This window comes from Phyllopteryx taeniolatus, chromosome 7, assembly GCF_024500385.1.
Source record: "Phyllopteryx taeniolatus isolate TA_2022b chromosome 7, UOR_Ptae_1.2, whole genome shotgun sequence".
Taxonomy (NCBI): Eukaryota; Metazoa; Chordata; class Actinopteri; order Syngnathiformes; family Syngnathidae; genus Phyllopteryx; species Phyllopteryx taeniolatus.
In genome coordinates this window covers 19,071,654-19,085,434 of record NC_084508.1, presented here as the reverse complement: position 1 = coordinate 19,085,434, position 13,781 = coordinate 19,071,654, and the positions used below count along the sequence as shown (strand labels likewise).

At 39.0% G+C, this 13,781-nt stretch overlaps 1 protein-coding gene across 5 annotated transcripts; it reads right to left on the bottom strand.

The window, feature by feature from the left end:
- Positions 1-425: 425 nt before the first annotated feature.
- tbxa2r (thromboxane A2 receptor) lies at positions 426-11,110 on the bottom strand. Of its 5 annotated transcripts, XM_061780035.1 has the most exons (5): positions 10,768-11,110; positions 7,201-7,757; positions 6,883-6,978; positions 4,501-4,634; positions 3,221-3,395 (listed from the first exon to the last, which is right to left on the bottom strand). In XM_061780035.1, the coding sequence occupies exons 2-5, from the start codon at positions 7,678-7,680 to the stop codon at positions 3,371-3,373; spliced, it is 735 nt and encodes a 244-aa protein (XP_061636019.1). In that variant the 5' UTR covers positions 7,681-7,757; positions 10,768-11,110; the 3' UTR covers positions 3,221-3,370. The 5 variants fall into 5 exon arrangements, with proteins under 5 accessions (XP_061636015.1, XP_061636016.1, XP_061636018.1 ...); XM_061780031.1 differs by lacking the exon at positions 4,501-4,634 and having other exon boundaries at positions 426-3,395; positions 6,883-7,757; positions 10,768-10,842; positions 10,947-11,102; XM_061780032.1 differs by lacking the exon at positions 4,501-4,634 and having other exon boundaries at positions 426-3,395; positions 7,060-7,757; positions 10,768-11,099.
- Positions 11,111-13,781: the final 2,671 nt, after the last annotated feature.

The following is a 13,781-nucleotide window of genomic DNA, read 5'->3' as shown; positions in this document are numbered from 1 at the left end:
TCATAGTGATCAAAAGGATGCATTTGAGTTTCTGCATTAGACTGCTCCATTTTGTACAATCATGTTCTATTTAGTGTAACATACTGAAGGGAACAAGAAGGATATGTCGCTCTTTGATTTCTCATAGTTTTAATAGACAGCACTGACACACTGACACATTTTCAAAACTTTCAAAGTTCAGAGGTCAGACGTCTTGAAGGGCAGAAATAAGGACAGAATATCAGAGTTCCCAGTGCCACATACAAGACAGCAGTATTTTGGGCAAAACTGGCATGTGTGGTTTAATGCTGCTTAGTTGCCTTACTAATCTGCTCCTGAAAAAATGTATGACCACCAAATAATTGCATTTATGTCTTCATAAACCCTGTTGGGACAGGTAATAATAATAGTAATTGACATCTGAGTGCACATATGCATTGATTGAGTTAGTATACCACAATTAATAAAGATAAACCACATATTTTCCACAGGCATGCAAATTTTAAAATTCTTTCCACATAATGCATACTGTATACTGCGTATGACAGACAATCATGCATATATGCACCTGAAAATAGAAACTTGATCATTCCCAAGTTTGTAAAATATGAACATGTGCATGTGAAAAGCGTAATGTCCAACTTGCCCCAAGTCCACAATGTTTCAGCTAACCACAGAGTGACGATTCTACATTGGGGCAAATGTTTCACAATACTTATACTATAGTGCTTTTGGAGTAATTTCCTTAGTGGTGTCTGTCTGCTTTTAATCTGACTGTGCTTCTGCCAACTCTCTTGCCCCTATTTTTGCCATGTGGGGCAGCTGAGGCCTTTGGCCCAAGTTGCAAGTGAAATGACACAACTTTCTGTGGCAAAAGTGTGGTGTGATTGGAGAATCATGATTTACGTTGCTGTATCTTAATTGTAGAGTTTTAGAATATACTGTATTAATATTACACTGCCAGTGATTTTTTTCTTGTTTAGCATCTTTTTTAAGGGAAGTATATACCGTAATTTCTGGTGTATAATGCGCATTTCCCCGCCCCCCCCAAAATAGTCAAAAGTCAATAGTGCGCATTATACATAGGTATGGGGCAAATGGAAAAAAAACCTTCACATTTTATAAATGTATGCCGCCATCTCGTGGTTATGAAAAGGCTATACACTTTCATTCCGAAAATGCCACCGCCACCTAGTGTTTATAAAAAATGTGTAGTACATTCATTCATTCATTCCAATATGACAGGGGTACGTATATATGTACATGCATATATGTACAGTTGTGCTCATAAGTTTACATACGCTGGCATCCATCCATTTTCTGAGCCACTTCTCCTCACTAGGGTCGTGGACGTGCTGGAGCCTATCCCAGCTGTCATCGGGCAGGAGGCGGGGTACACCCTGAACTGGTTGCCAGCCAATCGCAGGGCACATAGAAACAAACAACCATTCACACTCACAGTCATCCCTACGGGCAATTTAGAGTCTCCAATTAATGCATGTTTTTGGGATGTGGGAGGAAACCGGAGTGCCCGGAGAAAACCCACGCTGGCACGGGGAGAACATGCAAACTCAGAACTGTGAGGCTGACGCTCTAACCAATCGTCCACCGTGCCGCCCATACGCTGGCAGAATTTGTGAAATATGCATATATTTTTTAAAAATATGACTGACTGAACAACAACCATCATTAATTTCTTTACGGTTATGTTTTTTTTTTTAATGATAATGCTTTTCTGAAGTGCTTTACAGTTTAATTTGAATCCCATTAAAATAAAATTAAATGTGTTTTGCCTGGTCCTTCATGTTTTCTTTAAAGAATTGTACCGATCTTACAAAATCTGCCTGGGTAATCAAACATATGAGCACAACTGTGTGTTTTCTAATTTACAAAATAAAAGTAGGGCTGTTATTTTGTAAATGAAAAAAAGGATTACGTGTTCAAATAAAGTGCTAAACTTCAGAATAATTCTTTGACATAAATAATAATAATAATAATAAAAAAACAAAATACAGATACTTCTTGTTTTGAGCAAATGGGTAGAAGCAAAATCATGCATTGTAAAAAGGCATTATACATAGGAAGAAGGGTTTTCCAGAATTTTGAAGTCAACTTTGGGGGTGCGTATTATACAGGGGTGCGCATTATACACGAGAAATTATGGTACATGCTTGATTCCTGGTTAGTAGCCTAAATTTATCACAGTATGTTAATAATGCAAACAATGGCGGTTTCTGGCATGCGCATTATGTGCAGCATAGCGCAGCAGTGCTTTGGGACAGCAACATGCCACAAAATAAAACAAGATATTGCTACTGAAATGGCACGACATGTCAAACATTGGCATTTACAATATACTGTATAGGCGATTAGTGTACCAGGATGAGGGTGAGGTCTTGGAGTATGATAGGAAATGTTTACAATAATTGTATAATACTTATTGTAAACATGGAGAGGAAACGATCAAAGTCATTGGGTGGGAAATTTTGAAAGAAGAGGAGGAGAAAGTAGCAAAAGACGCAGCTTCATTCTTATAACTGTACTATGTTGTTATTTTATGGGGCGGGGTTGGTTCCAAATTGAAATTGCAATGTGTGTCTCACTTATAAGCCTCTTGCTTCTACATTGTTTATAATTAATTAATTATAACATTTAAATGGCTTCAGCATCAACCACACAGTTAGGGAGCAGATATAAAGACATTATAGACGATTCTGCATCAAAAAGGCCAGATGGCAACTCTTTTGAAATCATTTTGCAATTTAATCCTTAAGCAATAACACACCGAAAAAAAAGCCTAAATTATTTCAATAAGGTACCCTTAAGTTTGTGTTTTTTTTTTTAAATTCTCTTTTGTTCTAATTCTAATTATTATTTGCTGCTGCTGTATTATTTGATGATAATTCAATATATTTCAAAGAAACTGTACGCCAGTGTTTATCATTGGTGTGTGTGTGCGCGCGTGCGTGCGTGTGTGTATGTTCGTGGTGGGTCTCGCACAGGGTGCCATTCAAGAAAGTATCACCACTGTACACAAAAACATCATCACTATAAACCAACTTCGTCTCTCCTCCAAACTAGTCGAACCATCATGAGTGGATTTATAGTGTATTGAGTGTTTCATTTAATTGTTCGTTCTGTCCTGTTTCATCTGAGCTAAGAGGCCTCCCAAGTGAAGAAGAATGTGTTAATCTGTGAACGGTGTTCCGAAATGATTGGTTTAAGGTGGACCATTGGGACCATTGGGACCACCGGGACCAGTCCATGCGTGGGTGGACTCTCTGCAATACTGCCCTGCGAAACAGGATATACACCCATGGGTCCAGGATCTGGTTCCAGGAGGCAAAGCGCAGCCACAGCAGAAGGTATATGACCTGCAGAGGACGTCCACTCAGCACAGTTTGTGCAATAAAGACCTGGTGGAGGAGGGAGGATATGAAAGAAATCAGCATGAATCAATGAAATTCAGAAGATGTGGTGGAAATTCAACAGAGGAAGTCACAGTTGCATTAACTACGCAAGGCAGACAAGGTCAGACATGTATTTAATATGATCGGAAATCAGAGTTAAGAAACAAATTAGTGGAATTATTTAGACCTTGCATTAAATGAACCTGGCCTGACAATTATGTCATGTTAACCTTTCCATAGCTGTATTTAAAAAAAAAAATAAAAACATTGTTTTATAGCAGTCAGCTGGAGTCCACTTGCAGTGACTCAAATGTACTGTATTGTAGAAAATCTGGCATTATTGATGACGTGAAATAAAAGAATTACAGGTTTAGTTGGGCAGTGTTACCGCAGAGAGCAACAGTTTTTACCGGGAATACTACAAGCAGTTAGTCATGTCACCAAGCAGCCATATCCAAGAAAAGTTGACAATGAGACTATTTTGACAATTGTACACCGCACCATGTACTGAGGAGGATTTAGGATTGGAAATGTGTGAACAACTCAGGTTAGTTATGACCTGAGATCTGGAAATAAAAGGTTTGCGGTAAACTCTGGATTAGGCTGTATTTTACAGCTAATAGAAAATAGTGATTTAAGTGTAAAATACTTTGTGTACTGTAAACAAAAAAATCTCAATGTACTTTTCTCCCATTTAATATAGGTGGACAAAAAAGTGACACATGACAAAATGGAGATTATTTTAGAAACTTAGATTGTTCTTTAAATTGAAACACTGGCAAATGGGATGCTCCAGTTTATGTTTGCTGAATGTTGTTAAAAGCAGGCTGTAACATGCCATGAACAAAATGATAGGATATAAGAAAGCAAGCATGGACAGCAGGAGCATCACAAAAAGATGAGACAATGGCTACACTTCAAAACACAATCCAAATATTACAGTGATTTAATGGGTTAGAGGAGAACAGACACTTTATAAATGAATAATCTCATCCAAGACATGGGTTGATTGGCTTTCTGGAGCTCACAGGCCGACGTTAAGAGGGGTGATTGATGATGATGGTGAAACTATGTGAGTCGTATCACCTTTTCACATTCACATTTCACTCGCCTTATTCGGGAAACGTGACACATGATGTATATCCAGGGGTCAAATATCTGATTGCAGGTGGCCAAGCGTATGTACAACAAAACACTTTCATCTTTTACAGCTTCCTCAGTCGAAGAGTTCACCAGAATATAAATCTGTGCAAGGTATCACACAACCATGGTTAGACCGGGCTGCAGAACAGTATTTCATTTAGTGGGCCAATAAACATCACACCCATATTGTTTGTTGTGCATTTAGTTATTATAAACGTTGAAAAATTCATATAAATGCAGATGCAGTATGCAGAATGTGACTTTTGCATCTTTTGGTAGTTTAAATATATTAAATGGTTTTATGACAGAAACATTTAAAAAGAAATCATATATCACCATATTGTACTCATTGTTGAAATGTAAAGGCAATGTTTTAACATTAACGTTCTTTACATACAAATATAAAAATGAGTTGGTCGCAACCTTATCTTTGATGTCGAGTGATGGACGTGCTTCGGGAAGTGAAGAAGGAGAATAGAAGACTTTTTAAGATTCTTAACTGTCATTTAAGAATGAGATGAACTTACCGCTGTTAAAATAAAATATAAAATAATAACTTATACTCATCATTAACTATGATGTTAATTGACTAACGACAAATGCAGAGGAAGAATGATGCTGGCACTTGCGAGGTTAGTCTTGTAACCAAACAGTGAAAACCAGCGTTGTACATATTGTCCTTTTATTACTATTGTCGACTTATAGTTGACTTAGCAAAATTGTACTAGTAGGCAGAGAGATAGACACCGAATAGGAAGCAAATAGAAATAACACAACCTGGCAATATAAAATCATAGTAATAGTAATAATAGTATTATCAAAGAGTAACGATTTAAGTTTTCTCTTGGGCAGCCATGGCCCAATGATTAAGATCATCACCTGCCACCGTGGGGGACCTAGGTTCAAGACCCCGACTGGACCATCCGCCAACATCCCCCGGACTAATGGCTGTGGTGTCCTTGAGCAAGACACTGATACCCCGAAATGCTCCCCGGGCGCTTCAGCTGCCCCCTGCTCCAGTGTGTTCCACTAACATGTGTATGTGTTCACTGTGATGGGTTAAATGCAGAGAACAAATTTTGTGTGCATGCATGCATGTTCATGACCATAAAAGATGATTCTTCTTCTTCTTCATAAATAGTGAGAGTGTCCGTCTTTTGGAACAGATCTGGAGGATTATTTCATAGGAGAGGAGCCAAATTTCTAAAAGTTCTACCTCCCGTTCTATTTTTGTATATTCTGAGAAGGTTGAAAATGCAACACGAGCTGTTTAAGGTATGATGGTGCCTGAAAATGTTTGTGCGTTGTAAGTGAAAAGAAGGATTTTTAAAATTCAAATCAAATTAGAATTTTTTTTAGGAAGCCAATGCAGTAAAGCTAGCACTGGGGAAATATGATCTCTTCTTCTCATTCTTGTCACCACTTGGGCAGCAGCATTTTGAAAAAGCTGGACAGTCTTTAACGACTTGCTGGAGCAGAGAGTAACAATAATCCATGCTCGGGGTGACAAACGTATGCACTACTTTTTCAGCATCGGCTAGCGGCAAGGAAATATGATTTTTTTTCCCATGTTAAGAAAGTGAAAAAGAATGCTATAAGCAGCCATGACAGACATGTAACATTTGTGTACGCTGTAATTTAATATCTCATTTCCACTCCAAATGCAAAAGGTCCAAAACATAGTGGTCAGACAGTTCTCTGTCATTGTATGTACTGGATCAACCGGCCATCACCTCCTTCTATGGAAGCATTTGCTTTCAGCTTTTACAATTTGCTGATTTCTGATATCACCATGGAGACCGACAAGACGTACATTTTACAGTAGTTGTCCATTTGAGGATGCTGGTTTTGTCCCTGTTGTACACCAAATGTCAACTAGAGTGTTAAAGTCCCCTCAGATGATCTGCAGGCTTTTAGTTCAGCTCATAAGGAATTTTGCATTGCTGTGGGGAAATGAAGCATGAAGACAGTAAAATCTCTTAGGCTGGCATGATGCTTCATTAAGGCAGCGCTGATAAAAAAGTAAAAGATAAAAATGTCAGAATAGGGTGCAGAATGCTTTAGATGCCTTTCAGATGTGACATAGGACGATTGCTATTCTGAGTCTCTTATTATATAACCTTCCTTTGCTGTCCTGTGTCCTTTTATGGGCAATGACATAGCATTTACTGTGCAAAATTTTCCTTGGATAATTGTCTTGAAAGTATGCCTTCTGTTATGAAACAGGTGTTCTCTTCTTATTTAATAATTGGCCAGTTCTCATAATTTGGGGAGAAAATGTAACTCACGTGTAAATAATTGCTGTTACTGTATATTTCACACTCCCACCCAAACAAGTAAAGAGACTTACTAGCATCGGGCACCAGCAGATGGAAGCGATGGCCATGATCAGGATGAGCTGCACCATCATTTCCACTTCCTGATCTCGGGGACGTTGCATCTTATCCTGTCCACAGCACACCTTGATCAGCGTCACAACAGTCACCGTGTTCAACACAAAAGACACAGCGATGCACGTCAACCCGACCATGGAGAAGAGCACAGAAAAGGTCAGGTCATTGCCCTCTGAGCTAATGTTGAAAAAACACCAGGAGCCGGGCATCTGCATGTGGTAGCTCCCGACTCCTGTCAGAGGCAACAACGCTATGCAGCCGGCAAAGAACCACACCAGCAACAACATGAAGACCGTTCGCCTCCTGGGCAGAGTGGTGGTGCGTGCAAATGGACGGGTGATGCCAATGAAGCGCTCCAGAGCCATAGCCGCACCGAGCAGCAGCGGACATAGTCCGTAGAAGACCATGGACATGCCCATGAAGTTGCAGAAGTGGCAGTGTGGGTCCAAATTGCGCCAGTTGAAGTGCGTCACATGAAAGGAGACCACAATGCTGCCTGTGACCACCAGACCCATGAAGTCAGTGATCACCAGGCCGCCCAGGAAGATGAGGAAGGAAGAGCGAGAGCTGCTGTGAGTCCGCTGGAACGACTTGATTAGAACCACAAAGGCGATGAGGTTGGAGGTGATACCCAACACGCTGAAGATGGAAGAGAAGTAGGCTGAGGCAATGGTGGGCACATACTTAAAAGGAGGATTGTTAATCCTGTAGCAGAGCGGCGTGTCGTTAGAGGGCAGTAGGGCAGAAGTGTTCATGGTGTCCAGATGAGCCGGAAGATGTCCACTTCAGATTTTGAAGAACAATATCACTACTAAGAATCTGGCTCTTCAACCTTAAAAAGAAAAACAAAGTACATCATCCCTTTTCTGCAGAATATACTGTATCGTAGTTCATCTTACAAACTACAGTGCACATAAACATATACTACGTATTGTTAAAATGTGTGAATTTTACCATTTGTATTTTTCAGGATTTGTTGCATAGTAGTTTTTGTATCAATCTTTCATTGTGTATTACATCATTTAAGTTACATAGCAATTATATATCGTGCCTCTAAATAAAGCATTAAGGACTCTTCCTAAAAACGTTTATTCCCAGTTGTGAAGTTGGATTTACAGTGTTCCCTCGCCACTTCGCGCTTCACGTTTTGCGGCTTCAGTGCTTCGCGGGTTTTTCCCAAATATTCATCAAAAAAATAATAATAATTAATCAAAAAATAAAAATTTCAAAATACAGCCATATCAGCAGCCATATTGCGGAAAGACGCATTGTTTCATGTTTATGCACGAGAGATGAACAAACAAACAAACAAAGAGATGAGTTGACTCAGAGGCTTTGTACATGCCTGTACTGTACTGTTCATGCCACGGGCACTCATACAAGGCGTGTGATTGGTTCCCGGCGACCAATGATAGCACGAGTGGATTTATCCCGTGAGCTGATTGGCTGCGCATCATTGCAACCTCACCCAGCATCTTCCCTCATTGTGTCTCGCCAGTCTCGTCCACGCTGTTGACTGTCTCGCACACTGTATCTTAGTGTTGTGTTCGTGATAACTTTTTTTGTTTAAGCGTTTTGTTTTTGTTCAGCTGCATGGCCATGCAGAATGGTGGCAGCTCACAATTCACATGTGATGGTGGGCAGGCAGTCTAAAGGCCCAACGATGTGTATAAAAGCAATTAAAAAAGTAATTTTTTTCTATCATATGTCCCCTTCAAAAGACAGAATATAAGCGGAAAAAAAAACTGACTTACGCTCACTGATAATTACACCATTATTAGGTCCTTCACTCCTTCAGTGAATTCCAACATGAGACAGATGGTGTTGACACCAAGTGCAATAAGGCAAACCTTTAAAGAATGCCATTAGTCAAAAGTGTCTATTATCTAACAATCAATATGTCAGTAAGTCATGTTCAGAATAACTTTCCAGAGACATGCAAATTGTTTCCATTTGAAAATAACAGGAAACCACAGACATCTTAGTGTGTATGTGGCCTGCTAAAGGGTGAAATTATGCTAATTTCAGGCTTGTAATCTGCTAGTGTTCCTCTTTATTCAGTCACAAAAAGAATATTAGTGGGTCATTGATTAGAGGGCCCTCCTCCGCTCACACTCACTACGATTATATGCATGAGAAAAGTGGTTCTCAAACTTTTTACACTGAGTACCACCTCAAAAAATACGTGGCTCTCCAAGTGCCACCATCATGATCAACATTAAAGTACAGTAGCGTAGAAGAGCCATGTGTTCATCAAAAATGAGGTAGAAGTTTTATTCCTAAAAAGTATATTTAATATTACAGTGAGAAACCTTAACATTATGCATTGTTTAAACATTGACACTGTGCTTAAATATACGTAAAACCAAAATCAAATTAATTACACATACAAATGAAATAAAACCTAAATAAATGTTTGAAAACAAACAGATCTTAAGTACAGCTACTGTACTTAACAAATACTGTGCCGGTAAAAAAAAAAAAAAAAAGAAAAGAAAAAACAAAAGTTGAATCCACTGTAACATTCTGCACCATTTGAACTTTTAATTTAGTGATTGTTTCATATACCAATAAAGGAAGCTTGCATACACCAGTGGTACTCATACCACAATTTTAGAACCACAGTACTAGAAAAAAAAACAAAAAAAAACACTTTGTCAACACCTTAATCTGATCGTGTTCAAATTAGACTGACACTCGCAGACTGTGCCAGTGGAGACCAATTCCTCCTACCTATATTTGCTGCAACTGAACCAGCATCTGAGTCAGCTTCCTGAGCATGCTCCAGTCTACATGGGTTCTTAACTGTGGCCCTAACGTCATTTCATTTACAGGAAAACAAGACAAAGGGAGGCTTGGGCCCCGTTTGGATTGACAAGTTGTTTTTTTCCGAAGATAATACACAAATGTTTCTTCTCATTTATTCAACACATCAGAGTATATGATCCTGCCAGTCTATTCTTTTGATGACAATAATTAGGTCAGGACCTTTGTCATTAAGTAAGTATGAAATTGGAAGCATAAATGTCCAAATGATTATTGTCCAAAATGTCTTAGTAAAACGAGGTACTGTATATACAGTACAGGTCATGGGTCTGTCTGTCCAATGTCAAAATGATCAACAGTAAAACCTTCAAAGTAAAACACAATTTCTTCCGAGATGCTGGTTGACCTCCAATTTGTTTGAAATTCAAAATATTTTTCCCCATCAAATTAATTCCCAAATGTCATCCGAGTGTTAAAATTAGTCCACCGCTGTACAGAAAAACTTCAATGATTATTGTGTATGCCTAGCACATAATTCTCTTACATTAACACAGAGCTGACTCTGGTATGTACATTCTGTTATTTGTATCGCCGTTGTTTGAGCTATAAATTAGTGTACAGAGCAGGCAGGACAGAAACATTTTAACACTTTCCTAAATTGAAATAAGTTCAATATGTGGTGTAATAGTTATACACTCTTTTTTTGTTCTTCTTTTTCTGTGACAAAACACACTTGTGAATTTATTACCACACTGCAAGATTTGGTTACAATAAAATCTAAATACACACTTTTTGCCTTTAGGTGCATTCAACTTTGGAGGTTCCATTGTGATGTGTAAATGTGTTCTTGAGACTTTTTGTCAATGTAATGTAAGTGCAGTTATCGAGCTGTCAAACTGGTAAAATGTCCTTTTTTATAAGAAACATCTGTGCATAAACACTTAAACGTTAAAGGCAGTTTCTTTTAAGGTTCCAGTGTTTGTCAAAACTATGCCCATGAATAACTACTACTCGTACTACTGCTGTGCATTTTGTATGTTTATTAAGTGAGGGAGTAATGAGTTTTTTCGTCTTACCATTTGATGAGGGCTTAGAAGCTGACTTTGACTTCTCCATCCAGACCATCAATCTCCTTCTAATTAGTCATGGATCTAACACAAAGGCCCCAGGAGACAGAAGACCATTTTCAATGTGTGCACCCTGTCAAAGGAAAGCTCATAAACACATTTTCAATAGGTAGTGTCACAGCACTAACCCTTCAACATCTCCTTTCCTCTGCTACTGCTGCTCAGTCCCCGGCAGCTCAGATAATCATCTCCCCCTCGAGTCATGCTTCCTTTTGCTGCCTGCAAAAGGGGAAGGGCTTTGGGAACAGAAACAAGCTATTTGAGGCAAGAATGAGCTACACAGAAAATGTTCAAAGCATAAAGAAGACATTTGAAAATGGTCCACAGGGAGAAATGGAATTTGTCTTATTTTCGCTGGTGAGAAAATATGTTTACCTCATACCTTTGCGCCCATAAAAGGATACCACTATGATCAAATAAGAAATAGCAACAGTTTGTGAATGCAATAAAATGCAAATACATTTAAGAAATTATCCTTACTTATTTAAGTTATGGACATAATAGAAAATGCAGTGAATGTTAACATTATTTAGGTCCCATGTATTTTGCGTATTTACTGTAGTAACTCTGTAACACAGACATAAGCAGTGCAGATGTGGACCAGGACCTCCAAATGAAAATGCCTTTAAATCAGCTATGAAGGGGGGATTTTCTATTGGTGAGGAAATGTGATCATGACTGGCGACAGGGGCTTAAACATTTTTAGTATTAAGTATGGTATTAAGCTGTATATCCAGTAAGAAAGATTTTATTTTTATTTTTTCTTAAAATGTAGGGCTGTGAGATACAATTGGTTCTATTGGAGATAAAAGACAGTCTAGCTTGCTTTATTTCAGATTGGCTTCCTAAAAGTACAATTTATATTGCATAACAGCTTCAAATACTGGACATCCATTCATTGGAGGAGCATATCAGCACTTGTTTTGCACCTTGACAGTGATTGCAGCAAATGAGAGCGGAGAATGTTGCCGCTTTTGGACTATCGATGTTAAAGTTGCGGGGAGCTTGTTGTTTTGCGCCGTAACGGGCAACATTTTTGCATTTTTGGCCCCATTTTAGTTTTTGTTGAGCGGAGATTGTCGGCGCTGTTGGACTGTCTGCTATGGTACACCTGCAAGGAGCGGGACGGCAAGGAGCTTCATTCCCCAACGTGGAGTCGAAAGCATCCCGGACTAAAAAGTAAAGTAAAGCTAGAGAAACGACAAGAAAATTTGAACCAATCTTTCTGTATGTGTGTTACTCTCCAACGGATGAACTATTGGCTGTTAGAAAACTACAGTTGCTTGTTTATTTTCAAACTCAGCTTGTAGCAAACATGAGTGATGTCATGCACGCTGTGATCGCAACATCTATGATCCCGGCGCCCGCTCACTTGGAAGAATGTATTATTTGGTCTCTTTAAAGAGAATTAAAAAAAATAATAATTTTTGGTTATCTAATATATCTTTTATTGCTGATGTCTAAATAGCACATTCATTGTTGTAAATACCTTTGGAAGAAAGCCATGCTTTACTGTTTTTCATTATAAGTTCAGACTATAAATTATGTCACTCAAGTGCAAAAGGCTCTTAAAATGATTGAAACTTGCACTGCTTTAAATGTATTCATCTAAATACTCACGCCCCTAGCATGTTGTATCTAGCATAACCTTTAATTTTCTTTCTTTCTTTCTTTTTTCCCCTCTATCTCCTTATCCTTTTTGTTTTCATCAATCTTGTCTTGACTGGCCACGGTGAGAGGCACTGAGCACTGTTCTATTTGTCCATCCATCCATTTTCTGAGCCGCTTCTCCTCACTAGGGTCGCGGGGGTGCTGGAGCCTATCCCAGCTGTCATCGGGCAGGAGGCAGAGTACACCCTGAACTGGTTGCCAGCCAATCGCAGGGCACATAGAAACAAACAACCATTCGCACTCACAGTCATGCCTACGGGCAATTTAGCGTCTCCAATTAATGCATGTTTTTGGGATGTGGGAGGAAACCGGAGTGCCCGGAGAAAACCCACGCAGGCACGGGGAGAACATGCAAACTCCACACAGGCGGGGACGGGGATTGAACCCCACACCTCAGAACTGTGAGGCTGACGCTCTAACCAGTCGGCCACCGTTCTATTTGGATTGATTATTATTCATGACATATTATTTAAATGATCAAATCTGTACTCTTTCATTGTAAATCCATTGCAATAAAGTAAAAAAATAAAATCATATGAAGAAATGCGTATATATATATATATATATATATCATCATCATCAGGCATTATCTATCCACTGCAGGATGAAGGCCTCTTCTTCACGTTTCCAACTACTACGACATTTTGCAATTTGTTGCCAGTGTATTCCGGTGTGTTTAATGATTTCATCTATCCATCTACTTTTAGGTCTTCGCCGTGGTTGCTTTGTGTCCAGTGGTATCCAATTGATAGTTTCTGTGGTCCACCTTTTGTCAGCTCTTCGGGCAACGTGGCCAGCCCATTTCCATTGAAGGCTTTTTATTTTTTGAATGACTTCGGTAACTCTCGTCTGCTGTCTTATCCAACTGTATCTTTTCTTGTCGCGAATGCTTATTTTCAACATTTGGCGTTGCATGTTACTTTGGGTTACACGTAGTCTTTGTACTTTTAGTCCAAGTTTCACGACCGTAAGTGAGGACTGGTAAAATACATTGATTGAAAACTTTTCTTTTCAAGCAAATGGGAAGATTGTTCTTGAATATAACACCAAGGCTTCCATATACCTGCCAGGCAAGCTTTATGCGGCGTTCAACTTCAGTGCTTGTATTTCTATCCATTGTTACAAGTTGGCCTAAATAGATGTAGTTGTCGACGGCGTATAGGACATTGTCCTCCATTTTGATATCTTTTTGTGGACAGTAACGATTGAACATGACCTTCGTTTTGCTTTTGTTCATTTTCAGACTCTAATTCCTGAATACGACGCTGTAGTTGTTCAGCATCGTAGGAGAA

Coding starts and splice junctions, on each gene's coding strand:
- tbxa2r (XM_061780031.1), bottom strand. CDS start 7,680: ATGAACACTTCTGCCCTACTGCCCTCTAACGACACGCCGCTCTGCTAC. Junction 3,396..6,882: donor TCTGCTGGTGCCCGATGCTA/GTAAGTCTCTTT, acceptor CTCCTCCACCAG/GTCTTTATTGCACAAACTGT.